The 14,432-nt window shown below is 37.4% G+C and overlaps 2 protein-coding genes across 4 annotated transcripts; one reads left to right on the top strand and one right to left on the bottom strand.

Moving 5' to 3' along the window:
• Positions 1 to 3,553: 3,553 nt before the first annotated feature.
• On the top strand, positions 3,554 to 5,043 carry LOC108992632 (uncharacterized mitochondrial protein AtMg00810-like). Its single transcript, XM_018967232.2, has 2 exons — positions 3,554 to 3,759; positions 4,059 to 5,043. Exons 1-2 carry the CDS (start codon positions 3,554 to 3,556, stop codon positions 5,041 to 5,043), a joined length of 1,191 nt encoding a protein of 396 aa, XP_018822777.2.
• Positions 5,044 to 9,827: 4,784 nt separating this feature from the next.
• On the bottom strand, positions 9,828 to 14,148 carry LOC108992652 (ferric reduction oxidase 4-like). 3 transcript variants are annotated; one of them, XM_018967254.2, is made up of 8 exons: positions 13,886 to 14,148; positions 13,658 to 13,760; positions 13,288 to 13,476; positions 12,772 to 13,006; positions 11,563 to 11,890; positions 11,225 to 11,462; positions 10,385 to 11,094; positions 9,828 to 10,275 (listed from the first exon to the last, which is right to left on the bottom strand). In XM_018967254.2, the coding sequence occupies exons 1-8, from the start codon at positions 14,043 to 14,045 to the stop codon at positions 10,136 to 10,138; spliced, it is 2,103 nt and encodes a 700-aa protein (XP_018822799.2). In that variant the 5' UTR covers positions 14,046 to 14,148; the 3' UTR covers positions 9,828 to 10,135. The 3 variants fall into 3 exon arrangements, with proteins under 3 accessions (XP_018822799.2, XP_035547543.1, XP_018822801.2); XM_035691650.1 differs by lacking the exon at positions 13,658 to 13,760; XM_018967256.2 differs by lacking the exons at positions 13,288 to 13,476; positions 13,658 to 13,760.
• Between the last annotated feature and the right edge of the window lie 284 nt (positions 14,149 to 14,432).

Raw genomic sequence — 14,432 nt, 5'->3', positions numbered from 1 at the left:
GGGGCTGGATTTAAGTTCCTAAGAAAAAGGGTGTGTATCGGGAGGGGTTAAGGGAAAATATAAAGGTTTGACCATATGGTGTGTTTTACCTCTTTCTTTCTTTCTTTTTTTTGAAAACAAAGGCGGGCTAGGTCTTTAAGGGATGGAGGTTACATTTATGAACACACTACCTGTTGGAGTATAGCTCAACCCTTCACAAAAATCTCCAAGAATATATTTAACACAACTTCTTGAGTAAATGATAGAAAATTAGGTCATATAAGAATTTTCCATACTAATAGTGAAGAAATTTTGTCAAAAAGCATAGTGAAGTGAGAGAGAGAGAGAGAGAGAGAGAGAGAGAGAAAGAAGAAGAAGAAGAAGAAGAAGAAGAAAACATAATATAAGATGACATCAGCTGTGTCTGCAATTTTTCACATGGAACTCTTGGAGAAGTTCAACTCAATAGTTTCACAGGATAAAATGTGAGCAGAAACCAAGCGGACCCTCTGTTGGATTGTAAGAATCAGTAGAACCCTGGAAGCAAGATGCTGGTGTTAAGGATCCTACTAAGACTCAAATAGTTGCCACAAGTCCAAGACTTATCAACATAGTATCAAACTAAAGTTCAGTTCCAACTCTTCTCAGTTTAGAAAATATAGGAACAAAAGATAATTAGATAACTATATAATGAAGTCTGTAACTGTAGCACATATCATTTGTACATATTCTTTATTGTACTCATCATCTTATCATGTAAACTCTTTATATTCTAATCAATACAAACAAAGGAATTATTCCTCCAAAATCAAAGTTTCATACTTTTTTACTTGGTACCAGAGTCTCCAAAGTTCACATCGTTTTTCTATCCATGGCATCCTCCAGCAACCTATCACTAATCTCTCTGGCTAGCCTTTCTCTTGTTAGCATCACACATCTTGCACCTATCATGTTGGATGATACAAACTACATGATGTGGGCATGTCAGTTTCTACCCATACTGCGATCCAATGTCCTGTTGGGCATTGTTCATGGCTCATAGCCATGCCCACCTAAATATCAATATGTGCCTAGCACAAAGGAGTTTGATCAAATCCCACCAGCTTTCAATCCTGCTTTCACCATTTGGGAAAAGAATATTCTGAGTTTGTATATTTCCGCACTATCTAAGAAAGTAATCTCTACTGTCTATGGGCTAAATAGCTCATGGCAGGTGTGTGGTCTACATTGGCAAATCAATATGCCTCTCCATCTCGCATCAATCATTTGCATCACCAATTGCAAAATCTTCACCAAGGGAATAAAATTTGTGCCGAGTTTTTTCGTGTTGCAAAGTCCCTTGATAATCAGCTGGCTATCGTTGGCAAGCCAGTAGAAGATGAAGACTTGATCTCCTACATTGTAGGAGGCCTCAACTCTCAATACATCTCCTTTGTGACCTCTTTTTCCTTCGTTACATGGGAAAACTTTATGACCTTGGAGGAATTTGAGTCGGAATTGTTCAGCTCTGAACATATGTTGGATAATCAAACCAACTCATATGAAAGTGGCTCCTTTGCTCTCTACTCACAAAAGCCAACAAATAAGTAGAAGTATGGAAGCACCTCACAGCACAACCAGCACAAGTACTCCCCTATAACCAAAGGCTCAAACTCAAAGAAGAATTATCATCATGTAGCCCAAGGTAAGCAAAATCCTAGACAAAACACTACTATCACTAACCGTGTCCCTTGCCAAATATGTGGTAGAAACAATCATCAGGCCCTCGATTTCTTCCACCACATGGACTATGCATTCCAAGGTCGCCATCCACCAAGTGAACTTGCTACTATGGCTGCCCAATCAAATTATATGCATGAAGACAATGAATGGCTAGTGGATAGTGGGACTAACAACCATATTGCTACAGACTTGAATAAGCTGACCTTGCAACAACCATACCAAGGAAATGATACAGTTGCAATAGGCAATGGTAGTGGACTCCACATTGTTGGGTTCTTCTACCTTTCATTCTAAAAATTCCTTTTGCCATCTTAATGATATTTTACATTATCATTAGGCCCCAGCTAACCTCCTCTCTATTAATAAATTTTGTCGGGATAATAATTGTTATTTAAACTAACTGACACTCATTTTGTTGTGAATGACAACCTCACTAGGAAGATCCTCCTACAGAGGGCCAGTAGAGATGGTTTGTATCTTGTGTAGCTGAGCCCTCTAGCCAAAAATAAAACCAAAGCACACATGGCATTATTGGGAATAAGGACTTCTGCAGCAGTTTTTCCTAACGGATTGGGGTGTCCAAACTCTCAAGTTTTGCAACACCTTGTTAAGACCAAACAGTTGTCTATGTCCAACTTAAGTCTAAATAAGTCTTTGTGTAATTCATGTCAAATTGCAAAAAGCAAACAACTCCCTTTTTTACTGAGTCTACTCGAGTCTCATCATGTCCTTTGAAGTTTGTTCATAGTGATGTATGGACATCACCTATTTTGTCAATAAATGATTACAAGTTTTATGTACTCTTTATTAATGACTACTCTAGTTACTCTTGGTTATTCTCATTAAAACACAAATTTGAGGTGTTCAAATTTAAGTATGTGACCAAAAAACTATTTTCAACCAAAATTAAACAACTCCAAATAGATGGTGGAGGAGAGTATACGTCAACTTAATTCACTAAGTATCTTGCTGATCATGAAATTTACCATAGATTAACTTGCCCACATGCATTCCAACAGAATGGAAAAGCTAAAAGAAAACATAGACATGTTATTGAGACTGGACTTAATCTTTTGGGACAATCTCATCTCCCTATGACCTATTGGGTTGAAACTTTTCACACTGCTATCTATTTGATAAATAGGCTGCCAACAAGCACGCTTAAATTTTCATCACCCTTCACTAAGCTATTTCATCAAGAACCAAACTACACCACCATAAAGATCTTCGGTTGTGCCTGCTACCCACTACTAAACCATATAACAAGCACAAACTAGAGTTTGAAAGCAAACAATGTGTCTTTCTGGGTTACTATTCAAATCAAAAGGGTTACACATGTCTTGATTTAGTCTCACACAGAGTGTATGTCTCAAGGCACATGGTGTTTGATGAGCTAAGGTTCCCACCATAGGATCAACTTGCATCTACAGCTTCTGCGAGAGAAGCATCTTCCCAAAGAGTTACTATTCTTTTACCTTCTCATTTTTATTCAATAAATACTACCTCTGACCATCTCAGTGCCACTCTCTTAGCACCATTAGCTTAGGAACAAATCATATAGATATCACTAAACTCCCTTACACCCATAGAACCTGCACAATCTAATCTACAAAGTATCTCAACCCTTTAATTGGATACTGAACCTTTAGCAACTGCCTCTCGTACTCAACAAATAGAAAATCACTTCCTTCAACCAGCTGCTGAAACCTCTCTTGCTCAAATACTTTCACAACCAACAACAAGCTCACCCCATATCATAACTCGATCCACGGCAGAAAATCTTAAACCAAAAGAATTCACAGACTACCACCTTTATCTCTCTACCACTTCTACTAAGCATCCATCAAAAGTAATGTTGGTTGCCAAATTACCTCGTGAGCCTCACACCTTTGCCCAAGCTGTGTCAGATCCTAAATGGATTGCTACTATGGAAAATGAGTTCCAGGTCTTGCAGGAAAATGGAACTTGGTCCCTCTTTCCAAGACCACAAGATAGAAATGTCATAAGAAATACATGGGTATTTAAGATAAAGCAAAAGCCTGATAGCACCATGGAAAGGTATAAAGCTAAATTAGTAGCAAAGGGTTTGAGCAACGAGATGAAATTGACTACACAGACACCTTTAGCTCTGTTATTAAGCCTTCTACAATTCGACTTTTATTATCCCTTACTATCACCAATGGTTGGCCAATTATGCAACTTGATGTAACTAATGCTTTCTTGAATGGATACCTAAATGATGAAGTGTTTATGGAGCAACCTACTTGGTTCATTGACCAAAAGTTGCCTAATCATGTGTGTAAACTCACCAAGGCTCTCTATGGGCTTAAACAAGCTCCTTGTGCTTGGTTCCATAGGTTAACTCAATCCCTTCTTAACCTTGGATTTATAGGTTCCTTGGTTGACACCTCATTGTTTATGCTTCAACAATTTGATGTTCATATCTTTATTCTAATTTATGTGGATGATATTATTGTCACACTCACTCATTTAACAAGGATTACTGAGTTAATTGGCAGTCTACAAACTGAGTTTAAAATGAAAGATCTTGGTGACTTGTCCTACTTCCTTGGCATCCATGTTCATCAAGATGACAAACGGATTCATCTTAATCAAGCCAAATACATTGTAGATTTGCTAGGCAGAGTAAATATGGTCAGGGCTAAAGCTTATACTACACCTTGTACATCACCTAAGAAACTCACCAAGTTTGATGGGGATCCACTACCTGATCTAACACAATTCAGACATATAGTTAAGGCTTTGCAGTATTGTACATTGACAAAACCTGATATATCTTACTCTGTCAATCAACTATGTCAATTTATGCATTGTCCTACTACTGCACATTTCACTGCAGCCAAACGTGTATTGAGATACTTGAAGGGTACAACAGACTTTGGACTCTACCTTACACTGGGACCACTTCATTTAGAAGCCTTTTGTGATTCAGATTGGGCAGTAGATCCAGCTGACCGCAGGTCTACCAGTGGCTACAGTGTTTTCCTTGGCCAAAATCTAATTTCTTGGCAAGCTAATAAACAACCTGTGGTGTCTAGGTCAAGCATAGAGGCAAAATATCTCTCTATGGCTATTGCAACAATTGAATTATATTGGTTAAGGATGCTATTAAAGGAATTACAAATCAATGTAACTGCTCCTCCTCACCTATGGTGTGACAATTTGGGTGCTACTGCATTAGCTTATAACCTAATTTTTCATGCAAGAATTAAACATATTGAAGTTGATTATCATTTCATTAGGGAGAAGGTTTTTCACAAGGATATTGTAATTAATTACATTTCCACTAATAATCAGTGTGCTGATATTTTTACCCCATGAGATTGAAGGTGTGATACCCCATATGATATGGATAAGGGTAGGTAGTGTATGGGATCCCACATTACTTGAGAATGAGAAGTTCTTGCTCTTTATAAGGTTCCAATGGGGCTCCAATTGTTTTGGAGTATAGACCGTGTTGTTTGGGCCTTCCATTGGGACATTACAAATGAGATCAAAGCCTATCCCAACTAGAAATGTGGGACTTGAGCCGTGCCACCTATAATGGACAGGCCCGACGAGGACGTCTGAAATTTAAGGGGGTAGATTGTGATACCCCATATGATATGGATAATGGTAGGTGGTATATAGGATCTCACATTGCTTGGGAAGGAGAAGTTCTTGCTCTTTATAAGGTTCCAATGAGACTCCAATTGTATCATTGACTAGTCCTTTTGGAGTATAGACCATATTGTTTGGGCCTTCCATTGGGGCATTACCGAAGGGGCATGTTAAGGATCCTACTCAGACTCAAGCAGTTGCAAATACTCCAAGACCTATCAACATAGTAACAAACGAATAGGAGAACTCCACCTCAAGCACATAGAAGACAACAAAGATAATATATAGATGATGTGTATAGAAAAAGAGCTTGAAAAACTCTCTTCTTAGACGTGTAAACCTAGTTGCCCACATGACCATTCATAATGTAACTTAAGCCGTGAGCCGCAAAGAGGGTTAACACAATATCCAAGCTAGCCGGATATGATACTTGATCGACATGAGCCCGATGAGTTGCAAAACTGAAGATCCTCGAGTTACCAAAAAGAAGACAAAGGCTAAACACATGTTCCCAACGAGGCCTAGCATTAGAGCTGAACTTTCTAATGCTAGGCATGTTCTTTAGTTCTCAAAATAGGCTTTTTGAATTTTCATATATGTATATTTTTTGGGTTAGAGTTGTTTTCACAGTATTTCTCTTCTAAGTAATTTTACATACAACTGTGAAGTACGTAAACATCACATAATCACTTTGAAAAAGAGTGGAGTCCACTATTAAAAAATTAATTTTTTTCATATAGGTCCCATGTTTTATTTACTTTTTTAAAAGCGATTACGCAGCAGTTGCACAATTCACAGTTACAAATATCTTTTCTCTTCTCCTCCATAAGTGATGAACTCAATAAAATTGGGTCTTGTCCCAAAAAAAAGGTGCCCTTTTCTGCGCTCACCCTTCCCTTACTGCACTTTTAGCTTTGTCATTATATAAACCTCTTGATCTATCTTCTAATTGTTTTTTGATTAATTGTGCTTGAACTGTCTGATTAGTTATTATAAATGACGGATTTTTTTTTTTTACTGAACTAAAAAATAAAAAAGTTCTCAAAAGGTACAGGCCAGGAAACGAAACAAATTCTTGAGGAAATTAATGGGGTCTTTCCTTGCCATTTTTTCATTGCTTTCCCTTTCTTTCCAAGACAAGACAAAAGCCAAATGAATCAACAAATCAAGAACATGGAATGGATAAGTATTGAATACAAATTCACTACAAGAAAAGTAGTTTTTTCCAGTGCAAAAAATGGCCAGAAATAAGCCATAATATCGCCAGAATTGATCTTTCTCAGCGATTTTTACAGTACCAAATGTTCGTTCCAATTTTTTACTCAATTATAAGTTAAACCAGTGAACTGCAAAAATCGTTGCAAATAGTTACTTTTTCGGCAATTTTTTTCACCGCAAATTCCAAATAAAATGCTGCAAATACCCATTTGGTTTGCCTATTAAATCATTGGAAAACTTTTTTGCGGCAAATTAGCGATTTATAGTCATCAAAAATACTATAAAAATAGCCGAAAAAAGTATTTCCAACAATATGTGATCGCCGCAAATAAATTTAATATACGAAAAAATATTTTCGGCAACTTTTACTTGCCAGAAAATGTATTTCACAAAATAAATAAAAAAAATCCACAAAAATACTTTTGGACTATACCCAAGCTATACTTCATATTAGAGACCCTTATATATAATATATGTATATATATAACTGTAAGGTATAATTAATATATGTTTAAAACCATGCGCCATAGTATCTGGACATAAATTTCTTTTACATCTAAGGCAATAATTAGGAAAGGGAATAAAAGTAAACCTAAACCTCCATATATTCACAGGCCTTCTACATTTCCATAGTTCTCATATAGTGCAAAAAACTAAAAGCATAAGTGGACTACATATCTGAGCATGTCTATATGCAGGTGATTCCAAGTTCAAGAGAATGCATGATCTAACTTTTGGCTTTTGCAAGGGATGAAATTCAAGATACTAACAAGAGAAAATTGATATTACCTTGAGATGATATCTCTTTCGCAATGATTGTCGAAATATACTAGTGTAGATGCCACACATCCACCAACCAGCAACCTTCAAAATTTCATTACTGGCATGGGTATTCATTAGATTCCACTCTTTTTATGTACAACATAATATGAAAGTGAGAGAGGAGGAGATCAAGAAATATAGGAGAAGGGTAAGAATAATAGGAAAGAGAAAGTACCTTGGCTTTGGAATGGATTTTCCATTTCATCATTCACTAGCCCTAGAGAAAAGTGATGAGATGGAGTTGTTTGCAAATTGCTAGTAAGGAAGAATGAGTGGGAAAAAGAGAAAATGAAAGCATGCATGATTAACGTATAGCCTATTTTACTAGCAATCCTGAATTACTTTAGATAAAGAAAGAAAATTGAAGGTGAAACTCAAAACATAAGTTTTGGACGATACCAACAGCCTTCTGTGTATAAAAATTGAAGTTTGATCTCTAATTGCATGCAAAAATGATATGGAAAAGTAGAAGTAATAAGATACATTTAGGGGTGGTTTGGATTCAAAACTCACGTCAACTCATCTCAACTCATCTTTTTCAAATCTCAAACCAATAATAATATTAGAAAATAATATTCTAACAATATTTTATCATATTATTCACAAATCCATCATTTAGTGACAAGCTGCCTCTGTCAGCAAATCAAATGTTTACCAATCAACTCAGCTTGGACAAGGTCAACAAAAAATGCATATATATTCCAGCATGGGAAAACAAGACTATGGGTCAAGCCATCAAATAGAGCAAAATTATTCTATAATAAATCTCCAAGATGAAAATAAGAAGAATAAATCTCCATCTAGTAGAAAAACCAAAATTGAAACTGACAAATTTGAACACATATTTGAAAGCTAAAAGTTCCTACAACTCCCCCCCCCCAAACCAAAAAAAAAAAAGAGGAAAAAAAAACCTATGGTGCTATGGTTAATCATGTTACCCAATTCTCATCAACAAGAAAGAAAGAAATAGGAAAGAAAATGAAAAACTTTACTCTATTTACATACCAATTGCAAACATATCGGCATCTGATCAAATAATCATCAAATGAACTTGAATTGCTCAAAGATAAGAAATATCATCAGCACGCACCAAAGATATAATTGAAAAATGCATGATATCAAGAACCCATAAACAAACTAGCGACCACACAGATATAAACACAAAACCCAATCTCCAAAGGAAACTAAAACAAGAAATCAAGCAAATATAACAAGAATGAAAAGAACCTATAAATGTGAAAACAAAAGGCAATATCAGAGGTAGTCGCGGTGGTTGCTTGGTGTGGAGTGGTGACTTGAGAGGAGCATGGTGGCGATGGGGAGACTTGGTGGCCATGGCTTGCAAATAGAGCAAGGGAGAGAGAAAGGGCCTTGGACTGTTGGGCTAGGCGCGGAGGAGAAGGGGGCTCCGACGGAGAACTAGCGACAGTGTCGACATGTGGATGGTGGCGAACGGAACCCCTAGCAGCGGCGATATAGAGAAATCCAAGAGAGATAGGGGTGACGCCAGATTCAATGAGGTAAGAGATCAGGTAGGGGCTGGGGGAGAAGGAGCGGGTGACCCAAAGGTGAGTGTGGTAAGTAAATGAAACGGGGTGTGCTGGCCACTTGAGCTACTGCGTCTTAGTGTGGCGGAGGGATTGAGGAGAGAGAGAGGGGGGGGGGGGAGACGGATGGAGGGAAATTATTGGAAAGCGAGTGTAGTTTTTAATTTTATTAGCTATTTGAGGAATTTTTCATTCGCCGCTAATAAGATTTTAAATGGTCACAAAACCTTTTATGGTGCCAATTTTCACCACAAAAATTATCTATTGTGGAGATTTTTGCATTTGACAGAAAGAAAATGCCGTTACAGTAAAAATTGTTTATTGCGGCAGAAAAAGTCGCTGCAATAGCTATAAAAGTTGCCACAAAAACATAACAGTTAATTTCTCCATCAACATTTTCCAAATTCGTGCTTTAATTCACTAGCGAAAGTTAAATTGCCGAAAACAAGTATTATTTGCGGCAATTTTTTTGCAATGATAAAAAAAGGGGCAATTTTTAAAGTTAAAAAATCGCTTCAAAAGACCACTTTCGCATTGCAGCGATTAATGAACCGTCGTAACGAGTTTTTTAATTTTCCGACAAATTTTTTCATTGCAAAAAATGAAAAATCACTATAAAAGATCAATTTAGTATCAGCAGCGAATTTGTACGTCTTAAAAAGTGGAAAAATGGCCACAAAAACCTAGTTTCAAAATTTGATGTAAAAAGATCGAGACGATGTAAAAATCGCTGCAATTATAGGCTTTTTCTTGTAGTGAAATAGCGTGAAGTTAGGATAGAACTCTTACACGTATTGTCTGTTCTGTGCCGCCTGTTGGGTGATATATAATGGGAAGCATACCATGCAAGTAAGAACAGAAAGACCAAACCAAAAGTGCAATAAACATGGTCGAAATGAATATTTTTGACGTAAATAATCGTTATCATCCCAAATATATAATTGGACACAAATGCTTATTAATTAATTGTATTTGTACATATGGACAATGCATACAAATTTAAGTACTCCCCAGTTCAACGTATGGCAATAATAAAACAAAGGTGCAGATTATACATCTGCCGAAGCGGATCATGAACAGATATTAATTTGCAACCTGGCCTCCAGCTGAGCTACTTTTCATATGCCACGAACTGCAAGACTCGAAGAATGGATCTTTTGCCCCAAAAGAAGAATTTCTGCAATGCTAATAGACAATGAGACATGTACATTCACCTTTCGAATTCATCACCAGTTGAAGCTGATGGACTCGAAGTGCAGATTTTCTGCCAAACCAGACGAACAAATTTTGGCAACCTCATGTCGCATCTTCCTCGGACCACAGACTAAAACTCCAACATCTAATCCTGTGCACTCAAGAAGAACTTCTGCAATGCCAATACATACTATCGATTAGTATTTTACCTAACATACTAATTAATTCTAAGGCGATGCGTTTACTCTGATCATATTTGGGTGTTAGTAGAGGTAACTTACTCTTAAGATCGGGCCTAGCACCAAAGTGCACGTTGGTGGCTTGAACAAGAGACTGATGGGGAAGGCTTTCCAGCTCCCTATCAGCAACATTGAACCAAGACCCTGGTGAATTTGTTGGTGTTGGCACATCAGAATTTTGGATTTGCTTCCCTTCCCTAGAATTTTGTTTCTTGCACCGAAGAAATATTGCACTAGAAACTAAGAGAATACAGGTAAATACCAAAAACATGTCCCAAAGAGAGTAGAATGAGAAATTATAAGTCTCATTGTTGTTTTGTTCAATAGGGTAAATGTAGTAACGAGTGACAATGCCTACAAAGAGAAGGAACATGACAAATGATGACGAGATTATTGCACCAAGCCATAACCAATTGTTTGAGCCTAGTGCGGGAGAAATAAGTGAGTCTGTTTGGTCTGGCTTAAACCATTTGGTCTGTATGAGCTTCTGGGAATCTATGGATGGCTGCTCTTTGTTTCTGGTGACATAGGCTTCTATTTGCAACTGCATTTTGGAAGTTTGAGTGGGTGCGCCAGAAATAGGAATTAAGAGATCTAGTATGGCGAGATCCACCGAGTTCTTGAAGGCACACACGAGGAGAACACGCGGGACGTTTAAGCTTCCATTTTGGCTTCGGAAAATGATCTCGCGAATTATAGACACGAAAGGAGTAATCCCACTACCTCCACTCACCATCACCAGGGACTCGTGCCTTGTGCCAGAAAAATAAAAACCAATCAGATTAAACGAGAAATTAATAAGTAATTCAAAGTCAAAGACACATCGATCAATGATATTATAAAAGACAAACTGCATGTACGTAGTAGTTTATAACTGAGCACCTCAGAAAATGAGATGAAGAAGGCCCATAAGGTCCTTCAACAGAAACTTTGAGATGATCCACAGGAGAAGAAAGTTCTTGGAAAAGCTTTTGAGACCAGCTTCCCTCGCGTTTGATGGCAACGCTGAGCTTATCCGGCTCCATATCACAGCAGGAAGTCACTGTGAAAGGATGCCACTGAAACTTGGAAATGCTAGGCACATTTATAAACATGATGCTTGTTGGATTGTAATTCAAACCTGGGAGGAAAAATTGAAGGTCAAATTCTTCGAACAAAACAAAATAATGGTGTCAGAAAATCTACTATTTCAGTAATACTAATCCTCGACGTTGTTATACCTTGGCTCTTGGAGAAGTTTAGTTCCACAGTGTCACAAGGTAGAATGCGTGCAGATACCAACCTAGCACTTTGTCTCGACTGTAGGAATCTCAAGAATCGATCGACAAGGAAGAGGAAGATCCCAGGAAGGATCATGCAGAAGTAGGCAGTGCCAACATGCAATACGTAGAAGAAGATATAGAGAATGTAAAGATGGTGGGTATAGAAGAAAACCTCAAACATCTTTCGCCTAACGCGAGGAAAGCTCGTAACCCACATAGCCAATGCAAATACTATTGCAATCTCCCCAGCTACATTTGGCACCCAATCACGGCTCCACTCAAGCAACTGCATGCATTATTGCCAACGCCATTTTTATTTAATGCCCAGCAAAAAGCCACACACACACACACACACATATATATATATATGCATCATGCATGCCCTTCTCTCGATCGATCTGCGCAGGCACGGGCATGCATGCCCACACATACACGCACAAACAGGCACACGTTGACCGATCGGTTATATCTAGTACTATCATAAATATTACTGTGAAATTTTTAAATACTATATTGATAGTTACAATTCAGACAAGAAGACGAGGAATAAATTTAAGTGTTTGTGTGTGGGCTTTTCTTTTTGTAATTCTCTCTCTTGCATGTCTCTATTTTTTTAAATCACATTTTTAATACTTGTAGTTAATAATTAGTACTGTTGTTCGAAATTACAAAACGACGTACCTTCCATGCATGCACCAATATTCAATTGGGTTTTTATAATTTAATATGCATTAATGCATGCATTGAAATCCTATAGGCTCCAATTTTCCTATATGTTAACATGATGATTTATGTGTTCATAGATGATATATATTTTCTTCTCGTACGTAATATCCAATATTGACAGGATGCAGAAGATCATCATCAACCACTCATCCAGCTTCTTCTTTCTAAAAGAAAAGTAGAGATCACTTTCGGCAAGTAATCATCAAGAAGGAATCAAAGTAATTTACGAATACATCCCTCACCAGTACTGTCAAACAAAGACAGCTGCATGAATTCTATTCCAAACATAAAAAGACAAACACGAACAAAGATAGATCAGAGAAGATCTTTACGTGTATAACCTCACAACAAACAATCAACGCATGTTAATAGCTGACAGCACGCGCGATATTGTTTCATTAAATTCCGAGAAAAGATTGCAGACTTAAAAATATAAAATACCTGAGCCATTTGATCAGTCATAGCCCAATAAATGATGAAACCTACGGTATGTGCGGCAAAAAGAATCATTGAAACATGACTGAGCCAGATATGATACTTGATGCTAGACTCTGATGTCAGTCCAACAAGAGGCAATATTGAAGAACCTCGAGTCACAGGAAAGAAGAGAAATGCCCAGCATATGTTTCCAACATACCCCAGTCTCAATGATACACTTCGAAACTTTGCTTGCCACCTGCATGCATGCCAACGACATACAATTACAAACGGAACACTACTTAATTACCTTAATTAATTAATTAGTGGTTGGACAAAGATCAATCGAGATCAGGAAAAAAAATGATAGATGCATGCAAGAAATCTAGAGAGAGATCATAGCTATATATGATCTATAAAGACTTTAATGCTTGGTATAAAATTAGAAGGCTGTTATATATCGTCGTTGAAGCTGCAAGGCTTACAAACCATCTAATTTCTATCAACTTTCAAACTAAATGAAGAAATATTCCTACATACACTTTCTCGCCTGCTTTATGCATATGGAGGTGATCGAAGCTGACGTGTAAATAATTGGATAAAGACCAGATTAAGAGCAAAACAAACATGGCTGCAAAAGCAAGCTCCACTGCAGTAACAATTCCAAGAGGAGCCATCACAAGCACCGGACGTCTCCAAAAGGCCAAATGATTGCTTGTAACAACGTCTCTGCAATCAGTTAAGGTATACAAGAGTATATATATGTCAATTTTGTCGCTCGATCGATATGCGTCATAAGATCAGGTTAAAAGCATTCATCATTTGTTTATCATGAGTTGGGAAAAAAATGGATGGGCCGAAGAAAAAGAAGTAGTGGCTGAACAATTCATAAGAGATGAAGGTAGGTAACCTTTTGGAGTTCATATTCTTTGATTTGTTCTGAAAGTGGAGATAAACGCAGCCCAAAATTGCTATAAATATCATGGGAAATGTAAAAAGCAGAAGATTTGTCCCTGGATATTGATCATATCATTAATTTTAGCATGATTCTAAGAAAAAGAACTGAATGCATCGGAAAACAATAAGCGAGTGACCAGGAAAAAACAAAAATTATTACAGAAATAAGCAGTTAGGGAACCTTGTTCTCCAAAATATGTTGAATTGAGCTTGCTGTTTAGGGTGGGAGTCCATGCTTGCTTGTATGTTTTGGTTGGCAAAAGAACCCAAACTATGACCCACCCAAGAAACGCCGCAAGGAAAATTATCCTTAATGCTGTCTTCATACTACTGATGATCATCTTCTTCTTCCCCAAGCTAGCGAATCAGCGCGCGCATGCGAGGATCAGATCGCCCTTAATTTACTGGAAAATAACTCAACCTTTTAGTATATATGCTCTAAGCTGAAACCTTATCCCTGCACTATTTATAGGCCCCCTACGGTTTTGAATTATTTTTTGTTATAATTCGTACGACATTAATTATATAGACGTTTATTGCACTAGAACGGCATGATTCATGCACATTTCCCATTTTTCACAACCTAATTATTTCGATAAATTAGTTCCACCTTCCACAAATTAAGCTTCGATATTTGGAAATTAAGGCATGACAGTAGTGAAAAGTGTAAAGTCAAATGCCCAAAATGATCAGAATGCCTCTACATGCACCGACAAGTGAACTCCTTC

This window comes from Juglans regia, chromosome 7 (assembly GCF_001411555.2).
Source record: "Juglans regia cultivar Chandler chromosome 7, Walnut 2.0, whole genome shotgun sequence".
Classification (NCBI taxonomy): domain Eukaryota; kingdom Viridiplantae; phylum Streptophyta; class Magnoliopsida; order Fagales; family Juglandaceae; genus Juglans; species Juglans regia.
Note: the sequence above shows the minus strand (reverse complement) of the source record. Positions and strands in the feature narration are given on the sequence as shown.